At 38.7% G+C, this 27,817-nt stretch overlaps 1 protein-coding gene and 1 long non-coding RNA gene across 10 annotated transcripts in view; one reads left to right on the top strand and one right to left on the bottom strand.

Moving 5' to 3' along the window:
• Positions 1-22,993, top strand: part of CCDC88A (coiled-coil domain containing 88A) — a 76,961-nt gene extending 53,968 nt beyond the window's left edge. The window contains exons 21-35 of one of the 5 annotated variants that reach the window (XM_054197259.1): positions 1,203-1,480; positions 1,676-1,819; positions 2,842-3,028; positions 3,406-3,551; positions 4,214-4,306; positions 4,500-4,714; positions 10,439-10,522; positions 11,583-11,786; positions 12,097-12,168; positions 12,715-12,801; positions 13,153-13,233; positions 14,665-14,930; positions 16,837-17,326; positions 21,594-21,693; positions 22,244-22,993. In XM_054197259.1, coding sequence (XP_054053234.1) covers positions 1,203-1,480; positions 1,676-1,819; positions 2,842-3,028; positions 3,406-3,551; positions 4,214-4,306; positions 4,500-4,714; positions 10,439-10,522; positions 11,583-11,786; positions 12,097-12,168; positions 12,715-12,801; positions 13,153-13,233; positions 14,665-14,930; positions 16,837-17,326; positions 21,594-21,658 — 2,412 coding nt within the window. In that variant the 3' untranslated portion in view covers positions 21,659-21,693; positions 22,244-22,993. Of the gene's footprint in view, positions 1-1,202; positions 1,481-1,675; positions 1,820-2,841; positions 3,029-3,405; positions 3,552-4,213; positions 4,307-4,499; positions 4,715-10,438; positions 10,523-11,582; positions 11,787-12,096; positions 12,169-12,714; positions 12,802-13,152; positions 13,234-14,664; positions 14,931-16,836; positions 19,934-21,593; positions 21,694-22,243 lie in introns of those variants that run through there. The other 4 variants (XM_054197260.1, XM_054197255.1, XM_054197256.1 and 1 more) reach the window with 4 other exon arrangements.
• On the bottom strand, positions 14,763-27,430 carry LOC128907897 (uncharacterized). Of its 5 annotated transcripts, XR_008465782.1 has the most exons (8): positions 27,302-27,430; positions 26,343-26,526; positions 24,859-25,082; positions 23,452-23,562; positions 21,368-21,459; positions 19,927-20,080; positions 15,273-15,420; positions 14,763-14,885 (listed from the first exon to the last, which is right to left on the bottom strand). It is a non-coding gene; the product is annotated as an uncharacterized LOC128907897 (long non-coding RNA). The 5 variants fall into 5 exon arrangements; XR_008465781.1 differs by lacking the exon at positions 21,368-21,459; XR_008465783.1 differs by lacking the exon at positions 21,368-21,459 and having other exon boundaries at positions 19,927-20,077.
• Positions 27,431-27,817: the final 387 nt, after the last annotated feature.

Raw genomic sequence — 27,817 nt, 5'->3', positions numbered from 1 at the left:
AATTCTGAACTAAATCAAACTGGGGGTTCAGCCTGGGAAGTTCCACAGCATACGCTTGCCATCAGACGTTACTTCATTGCCAGTGAAAGGTTCAGCTTTCTCATCTGTAACAAAGAATGCTGCAGTTCCAACAGAAAGGGATTTGTTCCTTAGTAACAGCATGCACTGGAGTGATGGATTTTTTTCCTTAAATAGATACCCTGTGGGTATTAGAAGCCTCAGTAATTTGTGGGTTTCATCTCTTGAACAGGAAAGAGAAGGAAGCTATCCTAAGACAGGTCAGACGACAAGCATGTTAGCTATTGTCAATTCTTTAAGATATCCCAGGATTATAGATTAGGTTGATCTTTCCAGAGGTACATGAAGTAAAGTGGTTTTGTTGTTTGTTTTTTTTCATCTGTCTAATGTTGAAGGCATTACTGTATTAATGGACATTAATGTTGTTCTGAGGTAGTCATCGGAGAAATTGTACTCTTCTACAAGAAGAGTACTTTCCACCAGATCTCAGAACACGTACGTAAAGTGATCAGCTGACATTACTGGTGTTGGAAGAGAACTGTGAATGGCAGTTCCTCTGTAAAACAGAATATGGGTAGTTCCTTCCAGGTGCAGTTTTCTTTCTCGTTCTCTCTGTTCAATGGATGCTACTGTTGGAAGTCTCATTGTAAAGGATATATGGTACAATAAGGATTTTATGGTGACAATAGAGATTCTGTACAATAAAGATTATTATTTTTTTTTAAATCTATGCTGTTATGAAAGTTCCTTTTTTTGTAGTCATATCCTGGATTTGGCTTCTGTGATACGAGGATGACTGGCGATCCATTTCTCTAATATATTTTGATACTAGAGCTGTCAATGCTTAGAGGAAAATGTGCCTCTCATCTAGATAGCACTTTAACAGGCATTTGAAGGTAGATAATAAGTTGCTTCCCTCCATGTCAATTTAAGCATATGCTTAAGTGCTTTCTTGCAATACTGCCATGAAAATATTCATGGAATACTTTCAATTGTCTAAAATTGTCTAAAGGGATACAAGAACACAAGTGTTCCCATTAAAGGTTGTCAGGTAATGGAATAACAAGAAGATTGCTAAGATGCCAAGGGTTAAACTCAAGAAATCTTTTGGTAGGGGGAGATAGACAAGATAATCCAGACTATGAAATTAATTTGCAACTCTTGTCACATGTTTATGACTGCAGGTTGAAAATTCCACCCTTAATTCTCAAAGCACATCTCTTATGAATCAGAATGCACAACTGTTGATCCAGCAGTCTACTTTAGAAAATGAGAATGAATGTGTACTCAAGGAGCGTGAGGATCTGAAATCATTGTATGATTCACTTCTCAAAGATCATGAGAAATTGGAACACCTGCATGAACGCCAAGCTTCCGAGTATGAATCTCTGATTGCTAAACATGGAAGTCTTAAATCTGCACACAAAAATCTGGAGGTGGAGCATAAGGACTTAGAAGATAGGTAAATACTAATATGCATGAGTAAAATTAGAGTCTGCAATTCCTGACCAAAAGGCAAAAAATGCTTTATATGAATAAAATTAGTATTACTTAAATATAACATTAAGATCTTAAAACTTTGAAAGATCAGCCATTCAAAAAATATCCATATTTTCTTGTCATTCCAAAAAAAACGAAATATGATTTTTGTTTGCAGGTACAATCAGTTGCTGAAACAGAAAGTGCAGCTGGAAGAACTGGAGAAAGTACTCAAGATAGAACAGGAGAAAATGCTGCAGCAAAATGAAAAACATGAAAGTGTAGCAGCAGAGTGTAAAAAACTTCGTGATGAAAATGAAAGGTAAAGAAAAAGTCTGATACATGTATTAGTAGAGCTCTGAGCAATTGCCAGTACAGTCTCTCACATTTCTTAATATCTGATGCTGCAATTCAGGACACTTATGATCCATACCTTATAGCAACTCCATTCTATTGGTCTGCAATACAGTCATTTTAGAAAAACTGAACAAGATTAAAAAAAAAACCAACCCACAAAAAATAAGTATTATATCCTGAGGATACTGAATTCTACTTCTACTGAAGTCTTGAGGAGTGTCCAGCCGAGCACTGTGCAGTATGGCTGTGAGCTGTAGAGGGAGCAAGCCACTCTGCATGACGTGCTGAAGAGGCGAGATAAGTGAGGTTAATGACGGTAGAAATGTAGTACTAGAAATGCGGTGGGTGGCGAAGCCCTGCATGACCCTGGCAGCAGAGGTATAGCTTGCTGTAAGTAGTCGGGTTTAATAGTAGTATTTACATAGCATGATACTTCCACCCTCCAGCAGAGGCATTAAGACTTGTTCATCTGTCAAAGAGGCTCACAATTAAATGCCTCCTACCTTTGGCATTGTGTGAGCAGGATTAGTAGGAACCGGAGGTTGTTTTTAGACAGGGACATGGCAGGGCCTGGTAGGGACAACGTGAGCCCAAGAGTCAATATATGCAACCTCGGTGATTGCCAGTTTAGGCCGTTCCTATTTCCTTGCTATTTTATGTTGGCAAGAAATTCTAGCCGTTTTGCAAGATTCTTGTCTCTTGGAAAAGTGGCATCTTTAAACTAGTTGTGATGTCTTCATTTAGAAATCTTGCTTTATTTTTAAACATATAGGGAACCTGGAGTGTTTGGCTTAAAGGCAGAATGCATACCTAAGAAAACTAGACTAAGAGATGACTTACCTACAGTAGGAGATACTAGGAAATTTTTGTATGTATTATATGGAGTAGTATAGAGCCCTGAAAATTTCATGCGTCAGAGGGAATGTGGGTCATGAATACGTTTCCTTCCATCTGCGGGTATTCTTTTTTGGTGTCTTTTAATTCCAGGCTTACTCATGCATACAGTCAGCTCTTGAGAGAGAATGAAGTTCTCCAAACTGATCATAAGAATTTAAAAACATTATTGAACAATTCCAAACTAGAACAAACCCGATTAGAAGCTGAGTTTTCTAAACTCAAAGAACAGTACCAACAACTGGATATTACATCAACAAAACTAAATAATCAATGTGAGGTATGTGAGAATTATGCTATTTCTTCATGACTGGTATCACTGTAATATTTATATAAGTGTATTTGTAGATTCATAAAATCATATGAAGTCCTTGAGAATTAGTCATTTGGTTTATAGATAATGAAGCGGGTCTGAAGACAAATTAATTTGCCTATTGTACAGGCAATACAAAAATGTGGGCTCATTTTTTTGGTAAACTGTTTTAAATTATTTAAGGTATCAGAGGCTTTTATCAATTGAGTCATGACTTACTTAAGTTTTCTGTTTAATTTGACTATCAGAATCCTTTAAGACCTAAGTTTTCTTGATAATCTCATTATCTGTGTGTAAAATATGCTCACATATATATGCATGTACCATTTCATATGTTTTAACAGCTGCTTAGCCAGCTTAAAGGAAATCTGGAGGAGGAAAACAGACATCTACTAGATCAAATTCAGACACTAATGCTACAGAATAGAACATTACTTGAGCAGAATATGGAAAGCAAGGATCTCTTCCATGTAGAGCAAAGGCAGTACATGTGAGTTTTTAAAACAATGGAATTACTGTGATTAGGGCAGTTACACTAATACCTTTTTATTAAAAAAAAAAAAAACAACAAACAAACAAAAAACCAAAACCAGCTTCTGTTTTATATAGAAATTAATGTGTGTGCTACTTCTGAAATGCTTAAAATAAAAATATAAATTATATGTGAAAAGCAGATAACACAAACTATGAACGTTATATTTTTGGATCTAAAGGATCACTGAACTGTGTTTATTACTGACGACGAAAATGAGGAATAGAAATGTTATTTATTCCTCATTCTTCTACAAGCAGTGTTCCTAGGTTTCTTTGTAATCTGTAAACTTTTTTTAGTGAATTCGAGAAGAGGAAATGTGATCGTCTAAATGGTTCTGTTGGAGCCTACATGTACTTTATTATTATTTAAAAAGGGGGGAAAGTCTGTTGTGTGATAAAGGCAAATGGAATTTTTTTCAATTTTATATCATAACATTAAATGTAAGACTACTTGTTTGCTGTGTCTCTTTCTTAATTTTTCAATAAGAAACAAGAATTATGTAAGAATCCCTCATGAAAAGTGACAGCTTTGAGATAACAGATATCCAAAGGAACATGCTACTCGCACGCTATATATACATTTTTGAAGCGTACATTATCATCAATTTCTGTTTGCAGTGACAAGCTAAATGAATTAAGGCGACAGAAGGAGAAATTGGAGGAGAAGATAATGGATCAGTATAAATTTTATGAACCATCTCCACCAAGAAGGTAATGATGAACACGATATAAAAATAAACACAAATCTAAACCATGACGTACTTATTCTGTTCCAGCAGAAAATCAAGATTTTGTTAAACTTCAGGGGAGCAGAATTATGTCTGTGTTCTTGCATACTAATTAGGAAAAGTCTGAAGGCATATGTATTATGAATGCAATAAATGTATTGTATTCTTGATAACAGAAGGGGCAACTGGATTACTCTTAAAATGAGGAAGCTGATAAAATCTAAGAAGGATGTTAATCGAGAACGTTTGAAGTCCGTGACCCTCACACCTACCCGTTCAGAATCCAGTGAAGGATTTCTTCAGCTGCCCCACCAGGACAGTCAGGATAGTTCCTCTGTGGGCTCAAACTCTCTTGAAGATGGCCAGACCTTGGGGACCAAAAAGAGTAGTAGTGAGTACTGCAGAACATTTTTTCCTTTGAATAATCCTTCGCTAAATATCTTTTTGATGTGATTACAAATTAAGACGTGCTCAGAGAAGGCTGTGTGTTTTGGAGGATTTTTAAAGATAATTTTTTAAAGTCTTTAGGAACAAAGCCTGAATTCATTTATTAATGACAGATTTATACTAACCTCTTGCAAACTCCTTGAGTGTTTGGCCAGGAACTAGTTCTTAGCATTTCTGTAGCTCTAAATGTAAATGTTAAAATACATTTACAGTGCTTGGGTAAGATGAAGCAAGCACGGCTACTGGGTCAGACGAGCAGAATTTTGGGTAGCATGTCAGATGCCACTACCAGTGCCCTATTTTGTTTCTCCCTCTTGTCCCAGCATGAATCCTTCCCCCTGTCTTGGAAGTGCTTTCCAAGCTGTGGCTGTGCTAACATCCTTTAGTTGCCAAAAAGATCTTCTCTCTGACGGTGTTTGTCCAGCATCTCACAAAACCAACGGTGTAGTACTTTGATAATATTTAAATATGCAATAGGAAGCGTTAATGCAAAGACATAACTCGTTAGAAAGATGTGAATTGTTATTGATCCTAAAGATTAGAGTTAAGTGGCTGAGAGGGAGACTGAGGACGGTACAGAGGTGTGAATAGATCAAATATTCCAGACACAACTTGATAACCTTGAAGAGCCTGAGAGCCATCATTTTAGGATGCCCACAGTATGAAAGGCCAGATTCTGTGCAGTATGTACATTCAATATCTATATTTTTTTATTGTCTGCTCTTGGCATGAATCATAAAATGCCCGATTTCTCAACACTTGAGAGATAATATTACAGCCAAGTTATCAGGTTGTGATGTTTCTATTTAATAATTACGCACCAAAAGCATTTTGGCTATGCATGTAAAAGCATCAGAATACACATGTATTGACATTCACTTAACATCTTTGCAATACTTTTTTAAAATTTCGTGTCTTGGGTTTCAAAAGACAGCAGATCCATATTCTGAGTTTTGTGCCAGCTATGAATTTGCTCCGTTAGAAACTATTAAAGTCATTATGATGTATTTTTTTCTTCTGTGCTTATTGCAGAACCTTAGTCAAAGTTAAAAACATCTAAAAACACTATTTCAGGAAAACTTAAAGTCAGATTTGTGAGTAGTTTTTTTAATAACTGAAGAAAATAGTAAGTTCGAGGGTACGTTTTATCACTTTTGGTGCTAACGTGTCAGTTTGTGAAGCTTAGTGTTTTCCAGACTGAGGGCCTGTTAAGGTTCAAAACAGGTACTTTTGACTTTTTAAAAAGGCAGCTGTTGCTTTTCCATATAAACTGGGAGTCTTGTGGAATCCAGCCATGACTGGAGCTGCAGTGGATGTGTTTGCGAGTGCGTTAGTTTGAATCACGAGTGTGCACGCTTCGGTTCAGACCATCTGCATCTGTGTCAGCGATTTCATCTTCTGGAAGGCTCTTTTATGTGACAGTTTTCTTTGCATGATACTTGGGACCTTGTAGCGTGCAGTTACCCTCCTGGTGGAGCCATGGCTGAAGTTACGGTGGCTGATCCTCAAAAGAGGTTTGAAGTTGTTCAGACCTCATTAATTTTCTACTCCATGGACCTTGTTCATGTTCCCCTTAATCCCAGTGTATTTATCCACATACTGGAAGGGCTGATCTAATTCTAGATTCTAAACTTCCTCCAGTACACACGTCGCCATGGAAACCACAGTTTTTGATAGAATTTGGATGAATTACGTGCCAGTTCAATGCTGACAATCTTACCGAGACAGTTTGCATCTCACAAAATTAAGAGAATAGCTCAATGTGAGAAGTACCAGTAATGGTGCACGTTTTGCAGTATATTTCTTCTGCTTTTAGAATGACTGTAAATCCTAAATATCATGATATTGTGACTCCTTTCTTTTCTGTAAGAAGCGGCTTGGCAGTAGCGGCTTCCTCTGAAAGAAGCCTCAAGAATGAGAAAACCTGCAAGCTGCCGCTTGGCCGTGCAAATACTCAGGTACTGCAGCTTCCCACGCCGGCTGAAGGCAGTTCTGGGCAAGCTGTGTTGCACCCTGATCTGCTGTGTCCAGGCGTGGCGGTGGTTCTGGAGGGAACTGCTGAGGTGAGATGTCCTGCCTGTCCTTCAGAAGGCAGGAAGAAGGCAGCTTACGTTCTCCAAACTGCGGTCACAAGCACGTATCAGGGGTGCTCTCAAAAGCTGGAGGACAGAGTATCTGACATAAAGCAATCTTTGAGATGTATAGGTTTCCTACCCCATATCCCCTGTCAGAGAAAGCTGTCAGATATTGATTCCAAAAGGAATCATCCTGCTGCTACCACTACTGATAAATAGATTGGCAATGTGAAATCTGTAGATTTTCTTCTTTTGAAGGGTGTGATGGAGACTGTTTTCCTAATACAGGACGCTTTCTAACGCAAGTGTTTCCAGGAGACCTGTTCCCTTACAAAGACAGGTGATCTTGGCGCAAACCTTGGGTTGCCCCGTTCTGCGGAGAAAGCAGCACCTGAGGTCTGAGAGTGCTGGAAGCACCGCTCCGGCTCTGGCGGCCCTCTGGAGAGGGGGGGTGCTGGTACGGCTGCAGCACGAGTTATCCTGCAGGCACTGCGGGTACCGCGTGCTCCTCTGCCTCCAGAGCTTCCCCTTTGCTTTCCGTGTCTGTGGTCAGTGCCTGAATCAGGTGAGTCCGTAGGTCTGACGTCTGCTTTGTGCAGAGACCTTCTTCTCGGGGGATTCTGAGCGTCTGCTTGGGAGACCCAAGGCAGACAAGTGGAATTTTTTAATTTTATTTTTCTTTTTCTGTGGAGAAAACCAGATTACTTTTGCTAGCTTCCACTTCAAGTCTTTGAGATTATTAACAACATCTCAAGGAATTAAGGCTATTATTAGTAAGCCGGTCATCTTTAAATAGTAGTACCAGTAGCAGACACATTCTGTCGTAGTGGAAGTGAAAGGTATATTGGGCTCCATTTTCTATTGCCAAAACATTTCGAGGATGTCTGCCTAACACGTTCTTGCGTGCGTGAACAATACGGTTTGAGGATTTTAATACTATCCATACGGAATTCCCCAGAGTGTTACTGGCAAACAGTAGGAGGATTACAAGATTGGAGATTTCCCGATCAGTGGAGGAATTCTGCAGTACTCATCATTCATTCTCAGCTCAGAAAGCAAGAATGTGTTTATAGAACACTGAAAAGAGAAAGAAAAGTTAATGAATCATAACTAGGGTTCTTTGAGTACATGATTACTGAGGCCAAAATAGTCCTCCTGCCATTCTATCTTTAAAGTTCATTGGAATGAAGGTGTAAAGAGCTAGAGCAGCCTAAGGTAAACTTTGTGGTGTCCTGTTTGTTTCTGCTGCTGTTCAGTGTTTTTTGCGGGCCATTTCTTTAGTTGTATTCTATGCAGAAAGTACTTATGTAGTCTCTCAAGGAGGTTGCGTTTTACCAAAGGACAGGCTTTGGTGTATGATTTCCAGGACGTCGGTAGTTGCAGTGAAGTCTTCTGTTTGGTACAGTTGCCGAGAGCCATGAATCAGTCCTTTTGGAGGTGATCTGTGTTAACGAACAAGAATCACAGATGACTCAAATGATTCTTGAACATCCTCTGGTTACTTTTTAATAAGATTAGGGTGGACGCTTTTAATTAAGAGGGATCAGTTATCTTGTCTATAAAGGATTATAGAAGTTACAGAAGACTCATGTTACGCCATGATGACAAAAAGTAGGAATAGAACAGAATTCCCTCTCTGGTTGGGTGGCATTTGTGCTAAAACTGATCGGTTATTTACCTGTTAGGAAACTAGTTTGATGCTCTGCCTCCTATTCCTTTGGAGGGATCTGTTCAAAGCTATGTACTTTTATATACAGACTTTTATGTACAGAACTTACACCTTTATAGCCAGACAACATGCATGTCTCCTTTGTGAGAGGGTTAGCAGCCTCTCTGCTTTTTTTGAGCCAGACAGCATCTATGTTTATGTTGGTTTTGGCTTATTTCCTCAGGATCTACAAGACGAGGAGTGCTTTATTGATCTGAAAAAAATCAGACCAAATCCCAAAACTGGTTATTTTGAAGTACCTACAAGTGTATGTACAAAACAAAAAATATCTGTATGCCTACGTAGTGAATTATTCAAAGGTGAAATTGTACTTAGTGTACTCCGGTCTTACGTAGGTAGCATGTGCGCCTTTCTTTTCTCCCTGCTCTCCCCTGCCCCACAGCATAAGCACCTGGCACAGGAGGGCGTTTGCTGTTCCTCTCCGGTCACGACAGAGTTATATTCTGCAACTGTGTGAACTCTTGTGTTTGTTTTTGACACTTACGGCTGTGCCGATCGTGCATTTGCTGGAAGTTGTAAAATGTATCACATTGCAAATGTCTTACTGTAAGCGCAAACACAGAATAGCATGATGGAAAGGGAGATGCATTTCTCGGTCGAGGCAGTTCACGTGCACTGGTGGATGCGCACGTATAGATGCACTGCTGTTTGAAATAGAAGGCGCTGCCTAACAAGCTTCGGGCTGAGCGGAAAACCAAGGCAAATGACAAAGCATGTGTCCCAAAAGCGACTTCAGAGAGATAAAATAAGCAGATCTTGGGCTGATCAACTGGACTATGCTGCTTTCATATCTGCATAAATAAGAACTTTTTGGTAATTTCATTATGCGTTTCTTTCTGGATCTTTACATGCCCGTTGTTTGCATGTGGCTCCTGTGCGCTTGGCAGTCACGGACACGTTTATCTGCCAGTAACGGGTTACTAATGCGGAACACTTGAATCTAAGGGCAAGATTAACTTGTGACTTCCCCCTCCCCCATCTCTTCGTACTAGCTGCAATTTTAACTCTTTTTCCTGAGATTACGTATCTCAATTTTTCTCTTAAGCCTCCCAAAACATTACAGCAACGCTCACATTTGGATTTTCTTTTGGTATTTTTTTTTTTTAAATCTTCGGTATTTTTCAGCTAAAAAATATGGTGTATACCATTCTAGACAATAAGTCTTGATTTTATTTTTCTTATTAGAGATTTGAAGTGGATTATTTCAGTAGAAAGTTAAAGTGACTGCACGCAAACAGTAGCTTGAACATAAGGTCCCTGTAATTTTTCTACAGGACAGTAGGTGACCAAAATTATTGAGCACAAAATGGAACAAATGAAGACTGATAATAGATAGTGTCCTACCAGAGAGGCAGGGCAAAACATTACAAAAGTTAACCACCTCAAAAAATAGTGATGTGAACATATTTTAAAGTAGAAGTTGTACTTAGAGTTGCTTTCAGTTTTAAGCTTTTTTTTGTTTTAAGCTTGACATTTTTATGTTCAAGAAATGCTATTTTTCACAGGAAGAACTACATAATCTGTAATCGTCTAATTTCTGTAATCGTCTGCAAAGAAGTTACATTTATTTTTTTCAAGAGCTCGGCAGTTAGACCTCTCAAACTGTATTACACTCTTCACCATTGTTTTCAGTGCATTTCTGAGTATATGAAAGTGTTCATAGTGTAGTTTCCATATTTCAGTGTAGTTTTCATATTTCATTATCACACAGAAACACGAGTGGTAGTTTTTAGCATAGCATACATAGCTTAAACTCAGACATTCATTTCTGTCCTTAGTTTCAACATTTAACTTCCATCTGTTCTTCTCCCTTTTTTTCTTTCATCTCCCTGTTTCCGTTTTTCCTCATGCTATGACATAAAAGTGGTTGCACTGAAAAGACTGCCCTTTTTGAGGAACAGACCGAAGGAAAAAGACAAAATGAAGGCCTTCTACCGTCGCTCCATGTGTAAGACTTTATGACAGTTCAGCTTCTTTTAAATGGCTACACTGGCTTCCATTACTAATTTTTCACTAACCTCTCCCTGGACTGCGCTGTATTTTTCCTCCTATTTTGCAATGTGCAAGTCCTGCTACAATACAAGGAGCTGGAGCTTTTTCTTTTTTCTCTTTTCTTTTTTTTTTTTTTTTTTTTTTAAAACCTTGGCACTGAATGCTTTATATATGTGCACATGTGCGCGTGCGCACACACACCTACACGCGTACCTGCACATGCACATACATATATATATTCAGTGCATTGTAATCGCATACATTTGTATACAGTTGTCTATATACACACGTGTCTGTGTATATAAATTTACAGTGCACTGTGTTAACATAAATAGTTCTAAATTACACATTTCGTAAGCCTTTTGTTAAGAAATCACTGTAATTTTTTTGTTCAAAGAAAGTGTAGAAAAAATAGTGCAAGGCTATATGGTGGTCTGTCACTCTTCAAGTACTCATCAGTTGTTGTTGCCAACATGTTGTGTTGATTTATTTTATTTTTTTTTTAACAAGGGGTGGACAGTTTCCTCTAGTTTTGTGAAGTAAAGGTGAATATCATCAGATGTCATCTTTTTCAGATCCTTTTGTTTGTTACTATATAAAATACAGTATCCCTGCAGTAACCTGCACTGTACAAGGATCCCGTATCATTGTTGACATTATATTGTATTAGCACCTTTGCTCACTTTATCCTTATTCATTCCATTTTATCACTGCAAACCGCATATCGAAGCTTCTAACACACATATATTACATATCATTGCAGCGCAAGCATGGCGGTTATACTTGATAAAATCAGTTTTTAGAACCATACTGAGCTGAAAGAAGTCTCTGACTTATAACACTTCTCATTCATTGAGCTGATTGCATGTCGTAACATGGATGACCTCGTGTTTATATCTCCCAGTATTCAATGCGCTTTAATGCTTAGAAAACTGTCAAATGTTTTGCAATACAAAATAAGAACCAGAAGCAAATACATTGACCATGCTGATCATTTGCTTTCATTTGCATCCCAGCCATGAATGACCTGGTGCAGTCCATGGTCCTGGCAGGAGGACAATGGACAGGTAGTTCTGAGCATCTGGAGGGTCCTGATGATATATCTGCGGGTAAAAGGAGGAAGGAATTGGGAGCTATGGCCTTCTCTACTACAGCTATCAACTTTGCAACTGTCAACTCTTCGACAGGCTTCAGATCCAAGCAGTTACTAAATAATAAAGGTATAGGTAGGAGCTTTTTGCACCGCGATGTGACTATGTGTAACAGCAATTTCATGTAAATATTGGTTTTACTTACATTTTAAGTTTTTCAGCAAAAAGCAACCTCAATAATTGAGTTGCAGTGCTAAGATGCTGAGTAGGTTTATTAACTGCAGTTATAAAATGCTTCAGGATTTTTCCTACAGAATGTTACCTAAGTAAAAATGGATTGGTTTGAAAAATATTTTAGTGTATTTTACAGATTATACATATTTCAATAACCTTTTCGTTTTATTTTATTTTACATCTCGTTTTATGTCTCTGTGTATAGATGCTACATCCTTTGAAGATGTAAGTCCGCAAGGTATTAGTGATGATTCTAGTACAGGATCGAGAGTTCATGGTAAGAGGTGAACTTTAATTAAATGAATTAAGGATAAATTATGTGAATGTTAACAAAGTTTGCAAAAAAAAAAAAAAGTGAATGGCATCGTTATAAGTGAGCATGCTTTCTGTGATTTGCATATCTCTTGAATGTATAGTATCATTTCTTCAGATTATTGTTTTCTTTCTTAACTACTACATCAGATAGATGTTCTGTATCTCTAGTAGAAAGTATCTGCGAAGTGCATCTGAACAGGATCAAAACATTTTCCCTTGTAAAAACTTCCTGAAGTTAATAGTAAAATAAAAGAAATTACAATTTCAATCCTAAAAGACATAATCTAAATCTGGCCTGATTTTTCAGTGTTTATTGTTCAGTGAAACCTAAATTTGTCTTGTACTGTATTTTATAAAATCGTGACGTGTCTTCAAGCAAAACTACAAAGTGAAAGCTATCATAGATTATTTAGAAGTGAAGTTTTAACTCATATATAAATACTTAAATTAGTATGAGCAAGAAACATTTTTGAAGGTGGTAACGGTGCATTTCCCTTGTATTGGATAGGAGTACAGGACATTATCTGTGCAGATGCTCTTGCTCCTCCTGTTCGTGGCATTTCAGCAATGTGCAAGGTTCCTTGTCAAATCTGTTGTAAGTGACCTAATCACGAGCAGCCTCCTGCATGCCCATCCTTTCGTCTGTAAAATCCTGGTTTCCCACTAACCAGTCGGTTTCAATTCTAAATGTACACTCTATTTCTCTTTTCCTCTCCCTTGTACCTCACTATTCCTGTAGTGCCCTTTTCTAAAGTGTCCTCTTGGACTGCCTGGAAATCCCTTCGCTTTCTGATCTGTAAGAAACCACTTTGTTGACAATGGGCATGCTCAGCCTGTGACATAGTGCATGATTCCTGCCTCTGAGCATTCTGTGATCAGAATGTAAAGGTACCGTGTCATCTGCTACAATTTTGTTCATCACGCTGTCTCCTAATTTTCCATTTAGCTTCCAGACCAGCCAGCCTTGATAGTGGCAGAACATCCACTAGCAATAGCAATAACAATGCTTCACTCCATGAAGTCAAAGGTATGCTGTTGGTGAATTTGCATACATGCTTCATTTCCGTTATTTGCTCTGTAAGATCATCTATATAGCTTAAAAAAACAAAACCAAAAGAAATTCTCACAACACACCACAGCATGTTTTTCTTAAGCATTTTATAGCCTTCATTCCCCACATTAGGAAAGGATGCAAGTATTAAATAGAACTTAGTTTTGTAATAAATATTAAAAGGGTGATATTAGTATGTAAGTTACAAAGTATTTTAAACCAAACCTAACCGAAGTAACGATGTTAAAAAATAAGAATTCCCTCCAAATTACTTTAAAATCACTTATTTTTCAGCAGAGAAGTTGCTCCATTTTTTTTTCTCCTAGCATCCTACCACGTGCGCACTGCTGCTGTAACGCTGTATCGTGTACGACACAAATTGGACAAACTGGCATATGTAATACCATCCTGTAAATTTTTATATTCTGTTTTTAAAAGATTAATACCGTTTTCCTGAATTCATCAATATTCTCTAAATTTCATACATTACGAGCCTTGATCTGTTTTTGTTTATAATGGCCATTGTACGTACTCGGCTAGAACGCTGCCTGCTCAAGACTTCATTTTATATTCATGGCTATTAAACAGTATCTGTTTGTTTGGAAATTTATTGATGAATGCTAGCTTAAGATCTTTATTAGTTTTATTTTCTGTCTGTTGGATTATTCCCTTCTGTAAAAGATGCTTTTAAGTGCTCCTTGCCCCAGTTTCTATACAGTATTAGAAATTTCCGCTGTAAACAATTTATCTTTCTTCAAACTTAATTTCATTTCTGAGGAGGAACATGAAGTAGGAAATACTTGATTATTCATCAGTATTTTTTACGCAAATCACAATTATTGAAAAAATAAAGGAACTGGTGTTGTGGAATCTATTTTGCATTTAATGCCATGTGCTTCCTTAAGGTCACAGTTGTAATAAACTAGAAGTAACGGCAGAAACTGTTGGAGACGCAGCATTCCTAAATAGTTCTTGTTGAAGAACTATGTTGAAGAAAATATTTTCTTTCTATTCCATCCTTTGTATTTCATTTAATGTAAAACTCATTAATAGTATATTAGCGCGTGTGCCTCGCAGTGATGCTGAACAAGAGTGGAGGCGTATCTTTAGCCTCTTGGAACATACTGTTATGTAGATGGAGGCCCAGATGATAAGTGAAAGTGGCTTTTTATTCAAAAGCTATCATGTCATGTTTGAAGAGCTGTAAGAGGTAAGTCAGGGGAGCGCAATGGTAGTAATACTATATGTGGTTTGACTGAAAAAAGGACAACTGGATTTTTTTACAACTTTAAATAGAATTATTATTAACTCAATCAGATCATATTCCAGATTTGCGTAAGGTTATACTGCTTAACAGCTTTGATATTATTTTTCTTATTAAATACTTAGTACCGTTTGCCCCAAAAGCAGGTGCAGTTCACAATCAGAGCAGGCCGCAGAGTCACAGCAGCGGCGAGTTTAGTCTGGCGCACGACCACGAGGCTTGGTCCAGCAGCAGCAGCAGCCCTGTCCAGTATCTGAAAGGACAGGCGAGGTCTAGTCCCGTGCTCCAGCAAAGAACACCCGAGACACTGGACAGCCGTGGAAAACACATCAAAAGCGGCTCTCCCGGGAGCGAAGTTGTTACCCTGCAACAGTTTTTAGAAGAAAGCAACAAGAGTACCTCAAGCGAGGTTAGTTTAAAAAAAATATTTTAACCACGTATTATCTCTTCAATGGGCACAGGATTAATAGAAGACTTACAGTGAGTAGAATAGCTGTAAAACGTTGTGGAGGTACTGGTTATGCCTGCATTAAGAAGTAGTGTGGACTGTATCCTCATAAACTGTACTTGCTGTATTACACACAAAATCATTTGGAATTTTGCAGCCGGACCCTTTCTGGGTTACTGAATTAGGTAAGACAGTCAATCTGTACTGCACAAAATTGCCCGGTGCACTGATGCGCGGCACACTCATCGCAGTTGAGACGGAAGGCTGTGAACTCCCAATAAGTTTACTACTCCTTGCACTTACCTTCAGTAGTGGCTGTTGTCAGATGTGTCTTACATCAACAGGAAGGAAGATGCTTTACTTCATTCCCTGAGGAGAGAGTCTTGTCTGCTTCAGTTGTGTCTTTTTGACTTGACTGGGGAAAAAAACTGGCCTTGGAGCTTGTTGAAATCTGAGAGGACTAAGACAAAGAGAATGTTTCTCTAAATCGGTGACGGTTTGTTAGAAGCCCTAAATCACCTTGTCTCTGCTAGTGTTCTAATTTCTTCATCGCTGGTTCTTGAGTAGATGTGTCCTAAGCCTAGAAGTGCTCTAGAATCACAGAACCATAGAATGTGTTGGGTTGGAAGGCACCTCTAAAGGTCATCTAGTCCAGCCCCCCTGCAGTAAGCAGGGATATCTTTAACTAGATCAGATCTCCCTAAAGAATAGCCAGGAGGAAGCCGAAAGCTTATGGGTAGGAATTAGAGACCGAGGCAACAGGGGGAATCTTGTGGTCGGTGTCTACTACAGGCTGCCCGATCAAGGCTTTATCCTCTAGGATAAAGGAAGCCAGCTACTGTGACGAGGCCCTCTCAAGAGTAAGGATCAGACTCCATCTGTTTGTAACAATACAACTGAAATTGAAAAATACGCATTCACGGCTGAATTGATCGGGGTGGTCTGGGGTAGTGACTTGAGTCTGGACTAAGTTTCTGGATTTTTTGTTAGATACTTCAAATGATCTCTCACCCGTGGTCTCTCTGACGAGGGTTTTTGGGTTTTAAGCATTAGAGAATACTCTTCTGGCAATAGAAATAAAAGAAACCACCTGAGTCATGGAGTCTAGTTCACTGCTGTTCATGAATCACAGAATCTCTTTTGTAGCATCACAGAATCATTCTAGTTGGAAGGGTATTTAAGGGATCTCTTTCCAGGCTTCTGCCAGAGCATTTCCTTAATGCTCTTAGGTTAATTCTTTCCAAATTGTCTCTCTTACCATTTTGAAAAAGACTGAAGTCTCTCTCTGCTGAGTCTGTGAATAGTATTCACCTAAACTTCTTTTCTAGCTCTGAAGTCTTTTCTCCAAAAAGAGACATTTGAGAGCTGCCCAGTCCAAATTTGGGCACCAAGGATGCCTAAAGGTTATGTGCTTTATGTTGCTTTCTGGGATCTTTTGTCTTTGAGTCTGTACAGAATTTAAGCTTTGAGCTCTGGATGATCAGTCTAAGTTAAGTAATAGTCCGTGTGAAAGTGCATAGGAAGATGAGTGATTGCATGAGTGATGGTGGAGCGCAAGGGAGTGAGAAGATGAACTGGAAGTCTTGATCATCTGATTTGCTGAGTTAATCAGTATTACAGGAACTAATTCCAGATAGTTATGGTCTGTCTGACGCCTCGTTTTCAAAGTACTTGCTTGTAAGCTGTACAGAAGACTTGTGAGTATGTGCCGTAGATGTTTAACACTGCTTTTAGGTCTGAGAAATTAAAAAAAAAAAAAGGCAAACACTTTTTAGAACTGTTTTTCATTTATGTCCACAAAGATTGCTTAAGAAAAAGGTCAAAATTACAGTTTATAAATTGGTAAGATGCTTCATGTTTCTGACAGATGAAATCTGCAAGTGAAGAGAACCTTTTAGATGAAGTAATGAAAAGCTTATCTGAGTCTGCGGAGCTGACGGGAAAGGAAAAGCTAAGAAAACAGCCATCTGCCGGTTGTGGTATTGTGAGATCATTAAGTGTGAAAAACACAATCGATTTCTCCGATGGACGAGCCATTAAAGCAGAACAACTTGTAAGGCCCAGCCTTCGTAAAACCGACGATACCTACTTCACCAGCTCTCCAATAAAATTTACATCAGGCGCTCAAGGGAGGGCCAGATCAGTTAAAGACAAGATACAAGCACCTGTATCACAGCGACAATCAAGAGATTGCAACCCATACGCTACCTTACCTCGGGCGAGCAGCGTGATTTCTACAGCTGAAGGAACTACTCGGAGGACAAGCATTCATGATTTTTTGTCTAAGGACAGTAGGCAACCTGTATCAGTTGACCCAGCACCATCTGCCCCCGACAGAAGTGTCCCATCGACCTCTAGTGAGTACTCAGCACACCAGTTATCCTCTCATTTTTTTCACTGCGTGGCTTACCGAGTAGATTGTGTCCCACAGAGCAATGCAGCTAATACAGTTAAACCACGTAACTTAGGATGTAACCCTGATGTGCCTACGACCTCGAGGATGGAAAGGTCAGATTTCCATGAGAGAACTTTGCTAAGCACAAATGTGTTTAATGATAAAGCTAGTATATCTGGTAATAATGACAGCACAGGATCGTTTACTGTGGCTCAGCCATTTTTATCCCTTAACACTGAATTAGTTAGTAATATAAGTGGATTGCCTCAAAGATCGCCAGCAAAAAAACCCGATCAGGCAAATCTGTCAGCATTTAGACCAGTACCGAAAAATCAAGACCAGCCTTCTGCTAATCAGAAATCCGATCACAGTGACCCACGGTCAGTTCCCACTAGTGAATTTGTCCCTCCCACCTGTGTAAACACTGGCAAGGCTGAACCCCTGCTGCTGGTTTCTGAAGATAATAAAACTGTGTGGTATGAGTATGGCTGTGTATGATAAGGAAGCGGTGTTGTTAAATATACATATATATATATATATGAAGAGAGAGAGAGAGCGCCTAGTATGCCATATAGGTGTTCTCAGCGTCCACTGGATATAGAGAGAATTTCAGTACAACAAAAAAATAATTTTGTGTTAGATCTGTTGGTTGTTGGTTTCTAGGAACGATGGCATAGGGCTCAGTTGTGTACTCTGGCATGTTTGAATGTAAAAGTGTAACCTCACCAAAGTTTGCATGAAACATTAATTGCACTGTATATATTTTGCATGCCTTTAAAAGTCTTTATAATGCAAGCTATATTTTTATTTGTCATGCGTTACAAATATTTTGGTTTTTTCCTGTATGTTACTGAATGCATGTTAAACCAATCGCATGCTGCATCGCCAAAAGTGGCACAGTGAACAACATAACTTTCCGGTACAGAGACGATACTTTTCAGTTGTGCTCGCGCTTTCAGATTTATCAGTAACACGTTGATTATGTATTTTGAGTAAAAATACTTCCCCCCCCCCCCTTTTTTTTCAAAACAAGATACTAACGAAAAGACACATTAGAGATATTTCAGCATCTTACTGTTTTCCTTTATGGCGTGTCCTGGCATAAATGCACTTTGCACAAGGAACAACTTATAGCCCAATAGTTCAGTGCCTCTGGTTTGCACACTAAATATGAATTACTGTTCATAGTTACTAAAATATTTGAACATTGATAAATACAAAGACCATTCATAATCCTAAACATAAATGATAATTCTTATGAAGAGGTAATAAATAGTCACATGATGCACAGCACTTGTGATATAAAAATGACCCTTTCCACCTTTTCCCTTTTGTATGCTTTGTCTTTCCACATCTGGTGTACAAGTGAAGTGTGTGCTTTTATTAGGAGTCAAGTAACAGAGTTATATGAGACTCCTTGTGATGTATGGTAATAAAAACCTGTATTGATGATGGTGGAAATTCATTTTTTCTTAATAGAAGTAACACTAATATAATATAAAACAAGATATGTAACAAAGTAACAGAAAAACTGTTAAATTAGCACAGTTAAATAAAAGAAAAAATAACAAAAAGAAATACTTGCAAAGTTATGGGAGTATAGGAATGCTTAAGCAAGTAACTCATTAAATCCCAGATGACCAGCTAAAGAGAAATGTTGAAAACTAATTACTTAACATGCCGCCATCTCTGCAGTTGTCTGAAACTTCTCAATGGTAAATATAAACAGAGTTTAAAATTGTATCGTTCTTAAACTAGAATTACATGAGGCTTTAGACATTAGCACTTTCTTGCAAGAAGAAATAGTTACTGACAGTTATTGTAGGCCAAAATTACATAAGCTATAAAAAACCTGAATGAAAATATATCTAGGGAAAAAATATTTAAAATTGAAAATAAATATTGAAAATAATGAATGTCATATTCTGATTTTTACAACTGAATTTATTTCGCCGGAGGTTTTGTCGCAGTCGTGTTGCTGCTCTGTGCGTTGAAGTTAGTGTGTAAGTAGTGCTGCAGATACCCAGCTCCTCAAGGGAGCGTGGCAGACATCCTATACGTTAGTCTTCACCGTCTCCATTTCGTACAGGAGAATTGTTAATTCCAGAGCTCCGGCTACATTTCGAGGTGGGGAAAATGAGCAAGGGGAGAAGATTGGATGTTTCAAATATATTCTGTGGAGGGTAAAATTACTGTTTCCACATGTCAAGCTGCCGATGACCATGTCTACAGGCATGTGTTATTATTGGGCTGATAAATTTCTCACTTCTCTTCGATGTTGTTCCCAGCATGCTGGTAGTTATTGCAGTATTCCCTCTAGAATTGTCTTACCATTTAAAAAAAACAACTAAACCCAAATTTGAAATATAGTCTTAATCACACGCATTTACTTTCATGCAGCAAGATCAGTGTTCTCATCTTGGGTCCTGTCATTTGACTTCATTTCCATTAATCTGTAGATGTGCTGGAATTAGCTTTGAGATGAACAGTGCTGTTAGCTGAAGTGATGTGTGCGTAATACATTTTGCAAGTCATTTAAGGAATTAGAGAACAAAATCTTACCTCTGAGAGTACTTAGTATAAATTTGTACTGTGCTACCAGTATCTGTATTTTTCTGAACTGATGGCCAGCCTGTGTCTTGCAGCGAGGGTGCTCGTTAGGATCAGAACAAGGTCTGTAGCTAGAGGTAGTATCTTCTGTTCAGATCAGCTGCTGCTGTTGGGACAAACCAGAGTGGCTTTCAGGCACGCCATGGTCTTGTTTGCCAACCTTGTCTCGCTTAGGTCCTTACACGGTCACAGCTCAACAAATACCAGTACTGTCTGCAGATATGTCTATTAGGAACTCTCCGGCACGACCGCCGAGTCCCAGTCGTAATCACGAGCAGGGCCAAGATCTAAGGACAACTTTGAAAGGTTCCCCCTGTACAGTGAAGTTAAAGCTTGCTATCAAGGCAACAAAATACATGGGTTTTTTTCTAGCCACTGCCTATGGGGCACTTCAGTTTGCATAGTTTCATTTCTCTCCACAGCACTAAGCTTTCGCATCCAAACCAAAGCTGATAGTGAATACTCGTGTCTGATTTTTTAATGCCTTTTTAGCCTGTGTTTTACCTTGCTCCATTGGGGGGGCAGCATTAAAATAGCTTCTCTCTTAAGCCCAAAGGGCTTCAGAATAACCGAGTGTCTTTGAATATGAGTGTCTCAGGTCCTCTGTGGGAGTTATAGACTAACCTTGGCTGGCTCAAGCTACTATTTTGCATTGTTTTATAAATTTGTAATGAATTACATTTCACTTCTGAGGATAATAATTTTTTGTGCCCCTATTTTTGCTCCATTGAGTTCAGCTGGAGCAGCAAAAGTATGCTACTTTTTAATGTCTCTGAAAATAAATTGTCAACATTTGTTCATTATATATGAAAGAAAAGAAATGTTTTCACGTACAGAAGGATTATTTTTTCCTCCACCTTTTTGATCTTTATGCTTTAACAATAGACATGTCATGGATGTCTCTTTTGGTCTGCGAAATTCCTTTCAGACTTGGTCACTGCTGCTCCCCCGCCATTCACGTGGCTGGGTCCTTGGACCCTGCTGCCTTTAAAAGCTATGTTAGGGTTTTGCATGGCAATTATAAACACTAAATACGTGACTGCTGACCAAAAAAGGTTTTGTTGTTCAGGCTCAATAATTTGCTTGCAGTTAAAGGTTTGCTTGGTGCGTTGCTTTAAGCGGATAGTAAATTAAGATGCTGCATTTTGCATGTCCAGGCTGTTGCATGCAAAGATAATTTTCTGTTCTGCAGATCAACTTTTTGGCATTTCTGCCAATGTGTAGCAAGTAAAAAAAAAAAAAAAAAAAAAAAAGCAAAGATGATGACGTTCTCTGCTGGGTTCAGTCAGCCTTGGTTACATCTGATTATTTTTTTCCTCTTCATACAGGCAGCAGTTTAGGGTTAGTGTATATAAAAGTTAAATATATCTGATTGTGGCTTTGAAAATAATACCTGGTTATTCTAAATGCTAAGATGAATTTTAATGAGTCTAGTTGAGTAGGCATTTCCAGTGAGTTTCTTCTATCCCTCTCCTCTGTCCTTTCCTCAAAAAAAAAAAAAAAAAGCGTTTATGTATTCTTTTGCTCTACTAATAAGTAGAATATATTTTAATGCATGAGGGTTTTTTTTTCGTGTCCTGATAAACACAATGAATAATGTTAAATGCTTTTCTCTGCAGATGTGGAAGCTATCCCAGAAAGCAGAAATTCAAAAAGCAGGTCTAGGGAGCAACAAAGCTCCTAATTCTATTACCCACTACATGAGATGTGGGCCAAGTGGTGAGTTTCCTGCCCAAAACGTAAATGAGATTAATTTCATTTACAACAAACTAACAGCATTACATATAAGAACAAGTGCACATTGCATTAACCAGATGTAAATACTGCTTGCTTAACTGGCTTCTATCTTGCTTATTAAGCCAGAACAGGTTGTTTTACAGCAGTTATTTTGCCTGCATAGGCAGGGAACGTCGTCCCATTTAGCCTTTTGCCTGTAAAAAATTACGTTTCCTTTAATTTTTCAAATCTCTTGAAGAAGTTCAAAGAAATCGCATTAAGAAGTAATATTGAAGTCAGTTCTTAGAAAGGGACAGATAAATCTAAAAGAATAGTTTAACAAAACACATAAAGTATTCTATACTATAAGGAAACTGCCTTTTTATAAAGCTTGTCTTTGGCATTCTGTCCTTCTCTTGACTTCATTAAAACATCTTTGATGCATGCTATTAGTGCTGTTAGTTCTGTTAGTGACTTAACTCTGTATTTTATACTTCGCACTTTAAGCTTTTCTTATTGTTCTTTTCTCTTTCTACCTTCCAACTGATCACAGAGAGAAAAGTGTCCTTCAGTATCTCAGTATGAAGCCTTTATATCTGAAGTAACAAGACAGCGACTGTAGGAATCATTAATAAAAATTAAGGGAATTTTTTACATTCTTCGTGACTAGAGCAGGCGAGAAATAAAAACCTACCTACCTTCCTTCCTTCCTTGAATCAAGGAGCTCTACTGGAGTCTACTGCCGAAAACCTGTAGATGGTCTTAGGAATTATTGCACATTGCACTGTTAAGATCTACTGAATAAAGGACAGTTCTCATCTCCCTAAGGACCAAGAATTTTAAGGTCTCAAGAATTACTCCAGGAAAAAAAAAAAACTTCTTTCATCCTCTGTTTATGAAATTAGCCACTGATTTGCTTAAGCTTCTGCTAATAATTAGCCAAAAACCCCCATAACTAGCAGTTTATATTTACTTCTGTAAATCTAAAATGAATGCTGTAGAATTTTGTTGAAATTGACTGTATATACAGATACAAAAACCTCACAGCTTACTGGCACTTCACTGCCTTATTTGGCTAGCATAATCTGCATGAAATTGCTCTTTAAAAAGTTTATGCTGATTTTTGTTGCATACTGCAAGAGAAAAATCTGTTTACATATACGGAAAAGTTCGGTAACTAATGAAAGTGGGAGTCATGGGATAATCGTATTATATAGAAATTGTTTGTCATTTGTGTTTTTCACATTCCCAAGTTATTCTGCAGATATATGTTAAGATGTGTCTGACAGGAAATTGTCAGGTATGATTTTTCTATAACTTTTATTTTAATATAAGGCTGTTTCCAACAAATGACATTTCCAGGATAAGACTGTCTTAGGATGTTTGTGTATTGACTGTTTGGGTTGGTTGGTTTTTGTTTTTTTTATTGTTTGTCTTTTGACATGAGCGGATTGTGGCTTAGGAGGTTTCTTGATGGCAAAAAGAAATGTAAATAGTATCATATGCATTTTACAATCAGTTCCCCTTAAAGGTTATCTTTTATTAGTAAGATACATTTTTTTCATTACTGATTTATATTAAAGTCAACAAATGTTATTGGTACATTCAGTGGTTGCATACATTTGTTGTCTTGAAAGCATTTAGAGAGCTCAAAGGAAGCGTACATGAATTTATAAGCAGAACCAAAACGAGTTATCTTACTTGCATTGTATTACAGATCACCCGGCACACTTGAACCTCTGTTCCAAAGGGTTCAGTTACCTGTGTGACCTCCCAGTGTCCCACCTCCTCCTGCTTTGTTCTGCAGGCTCACGGCTTTTAAGCAGGTGTATGGCCTCGCACTGCCGGGGCAGTTGGAACAATCGTTTTTCCCTGGAGAGAGAATGCAGTTCAACAGACTCAAAAGCTTACTGGCAGGTCGTTTTTCCATTTCCTTGCCGTTTTGTCGAAAAGTGGGGGAAAAGAGGAAAGTTCAGCAAGCTTTAGAAAGGGAGACTGTGACTTCCTTCTGAAATACTTTTTAGGATAAAATGTGCTAAAAGATCTAGATCTAAGCAGAATGTTTTGGTTTTACAATATAAGCACTTCTTTTTCAGCCCGGGATTGTTTTCACAGAGAATTTAAACATTTTTTTTTTTTTTTTTTATCTTAAGTGAAAATAGGACCAATTTTGCAGCTCTCCACCATATAGAATTCCCATTCTTCCTCTGAATACATTCCTGGTATTTCATTAAAATCATTGGTTTATTTTGATGAGCAGCTCACGCTAGCCTTCATTTCTGGTCCCTTAGTCTCAGTGTTGAGACTGTCACCGATTTCGGTGGAAGTGCAGAGCATCGGCATAGATTAGCAATGCCGGGAGCGATCTGAAGCCCGGTACGCTCCTGAAATCCAGCCCCGCAGTGGTTTTGTGGGCAGCCTGAGCTCAGATGCATCTGGGATCGTTTCCCACACTGTAATGGATACCGCAGTGTTTTTGAGGAGGATTTGGGGCATCCCAAGCCAAGCAGTGAGAGCTGTGAGATGGGTCTGGTTGTGACTGGGTTCTCCTGACTCTCTTGGACAACAGAGGAACTGATGCATTTTAAACTATTAAACCCTAATAGTTTAGTACCGTTACTATTTTTAGAATGTGTGTGTCTTGAATTAACAGATTTACACTGCAGTGCCAAACACGGTTTTATATTGATGGAATTGGAGCGGTTGTGTGTGCTGAGGTGGGTTCTCTGTGGCCCTGGGAATGGGGCAGGAGTAGGGTATTACTGTGATGGCGCGGGCACTTCTCTGGGCATGCGTAACCCAGCCTCGCCGCATCTCCTGAATTCTTACTTATTAGCTCAGATCTCTTCTGTGTTCAGTAAATTGCCTGAGATTACACATCACAGCTTCTGCACTTGCTTTTTTCCGTATTATTACACCTTCTTGAAGCATCTCTGCAATCATAGCCGGGGTGCAGTTACAAACTTTTCAGCTGCTGTTTGACTGATAACGTGTATTAGAAATGAACCCCCTCATCCAAAACCTGAAGCAAAGTTTCTGTGTGTGAGAGAATCAGTGGGAGTTTGGGGCAGAACCCACCCTGTGGGTCAGAGCCCAGTGCGGGTCAGGTTTGTGCGCCGGAGCCCGGCTAGTGCCCCTCTGCGCCACCGTCAGCGGGATTTTACTCACTTTATCTGCATCAGCAGCAAGACCAGAGAGGAATTTTGGGTTCCACTTGCTACATTTGCCAAAAGCAGCTCCAGGGATACGTTTGCATTCCAGAGATCAGAATCTGGTTCTCCCAGCAGTTTTCTTTTGCAAAGATGTTTCAGAGCTGAAGAGCAGTCAGGAGGTTCTCTGTGCTCTGATGCTTTTTAAATCATTTTCCTTTCTTAATATTCCCAGTCTGTGCCCTTAAAATTAAAATAAAAGCATAAATTCAGTTTGGGGACTGGTTCACGTGTTCTGAAACATGCACTCCCCGGGGAAGAACACGGCAGCTGTGGAAGAGCCTGCGACGACAGCGTACACACGGCTTTTTACTGCAAGAGTTGCCAAATCTGACACTGCTAGTTCTGGGTGACAAAGAGGTTGTAGTACTATACAATGTATAATTTTTATTTACTTTTTATGATAGTCTGCTGAGGATTTAGTAACATTCCCAACACCTATTATTTCTAAACTTTTTCCAAGACATGATGCAGCCTTGACAAAGGAGCTCATGTATGATTTTTAGAGTTAGATGATAATGTATATGTAAATAATGCTTTGATATTAATAAAACTGCCTTAAAGGAATGTACCTAGGTGTGAAACAAAACTTAAAAAGCTCTTATTTAAAACTGTAATTTCCTTTACATATTGATTTTTTTAATGTTTGCCATTGTATACATTTATTAATGATGTTATTAAAATGCCAAACCAAATAATTTTCATTCTTATTTTGTGTGTACGTTTATACACACGCTTTCTGGAAGCTGCTGTTGCTGGCAGGACGTGGTGTTCCGTGGTGGCACTGTGGGCAGTGGGTGATGTGTTCGGTATTTCTTCAGAAGGAAACTGATAAAACCGTAGCAGACTTCTTCTGGACAGCGTGGTGTTTGTTTTGTGTTGTTTATTTGTGTAGACCTGTACAGCTTTTACCTATACACTATTTTCATGATTTTTTTTTTAAAAAGACACTAATTTCATAAGTAAATACAAAAAGAACCATTATAGGTCTGCCAAATGTAGTATTTGAAGCTTTGATTTTGCTTGGTGGTTATCTTTGCCAAGACCAGTCTCAGAATCTCTTCTGAGTACAAAGGTAGTACAGATGTTTAATATTCAGGAAGCACAGTAAGCTGCTATTGAGCACGTTTCTTTAAAACAGTTTTTCAAATTTAAAGTTTTCTGGATCTAAAAACCTTGACTAGTCAAATTTAGGGGTTTCTTTAAGTGATAAATGATTTTTGGGCACCACAAAGAAGAAACCTTAAGGGGGGGGGTGGAGTGAGTGGCAGGCAGAGGGTAAGATAAGTTTTACTTGTGAAGACAGGTAAGACTGTATCTTAGTTTCTAGCTAATTTAGTAACTCATTTGTCAATCCAGAGTTCACTAATCAACCCAATATTCCTAAACACCAGATGTTCCTTTCCGTCTTTTATTTAACAACAAATACAAAGTCACATGTACCTGGACATCTTTCTAGTGACTCTTCCTATTAGTTCCACATTTTTAGGTAAATTCTTTCCTGTTTGAGACGACTGTCAGGACAGCTGGGGTTGGTTTGGCTCTTTCTAAGGCAGAAGGGAGAATTTACACTGCTGTATCAGGATGTATTGTCGTTAAGGTCACGTCTCAGAACAGGTGCCAAATCCTTCAGAAATGAAAGAAACCATGGTAAGGATCTTTGTGAACTCACTTGCCTTGCCCTAGAAGATGCTTTTTCTTTCTCTAGTTAATGGTAATTGTTAATTCTGTAGAAGATTTTACTTTCTTAATAAGAAAAAACCCAACCCAACACAAAAATGTTGATGTTCTCATAGAACTATCTCGGCCATATAGAATGAAACTAAGTCAAATTGGCTAATTTTTGCTTTGTTTTTCTTTTGAAGTGTTTCCCTTGTTTTTCTTTTGAAGTGTTTCCCTTTATCGTTGTTAGTGTTGCATCCTTTAGCGTGATGCAGTAGCAAATAGTCAGCTAAGATCGCAAGTCCTTTTGTGTGTTTTTTTCTTCACTCTTCTGTATTCTTTATTTCCATCCTGTCTCAAACTTATGTTCATGCTATTGCTTGCCTTTAGGCATAGTCTGCACATGACATTTTTGTTAGGCTATGTTCAAAAGTCCTTTTCCCCACCATCTTCGGATTTTATCCCTCACTTTCACAGCCCCCATCTCTGGGTTTTGTGTGGGCACTCGCTGGCGCAGTTCCCATACTGCACTTCATGGAGTTTCTGCTGCTCCTGTCTTCAACAGAAAATGTGTTTGAAGGGGGCTTTATTCTTGTAGGCAGCAGAGGAGAAAGAATTAGATTAGAAATTTAATGTTGAGAATGTACTGGTCTTGTTCTTGTGATAGTACTAAATATATGTTCTCTACTGAAAGCCAAATCGGCCTCCCCTCAACCTCTTAAGTGCAGGGGTGTTTGTACCTGCAGTCCCCTTCTGCCGAAGGGAGAAGCTCCAGCACAGCTGCTCGTCGTACCCTTCTCCCCGTTCCTGTGGGTGCTGCCCAACAGCACGGGGGGGCAAAGATGTGCCTCCTCCAGGGGTTCGTGAACCTGTAGAAATTGTGCACAAAAGTTAATACAGTTCCAGGTTTATTAAAGTTCCTCCCAGGCATCACCTGCTGAGGGACATGCAGTGACACTGTTCCCTGGAGCTATTCTGCCGGGAGGGAGGCAGGTAGGTACTGGGCTCTCCCCCTGCCCTCCCTCGCATTTTGCTGGCGATGGGGGGGGGCTCCAGGGACACGGCTCCACACAGGCCTGTTACCGGAAGGGTTAATTATTTCACCAAGGGGAAGATACCGTGAAAGTGAAAATGCAACTAAAAACCTAGACAATCAAATGCGTTTTCTGTAGGGTAGCTAAGTTCGGGTTTTTTCTAGGTAAAAATAATAAAGCAATGTGTAGTAGGGGATAAATGGGTAAGGTACACGATTTAGA

The sequence above is a fragment of the Rissa tridactyla genome, chromosome 3, assembly GCF_028500815.1.
Source record: "Rissa tridactyla isolate bRisTri1 chromosome 3, bRisTri1.patW.cur.20221130, whole genome shotgun sequence".
In the NCBI taxonomy this organism is placed as follows: Eukaryota; Metazoa; Chordata; class Aves; order Charadriiformes; family Laridae; genus Rissa; species Rissa tridactyla.
Note: the sequence above shows the minus strand (reverse complement) of the source record. Positions and strands in the feature narration are given on the sequence as shown.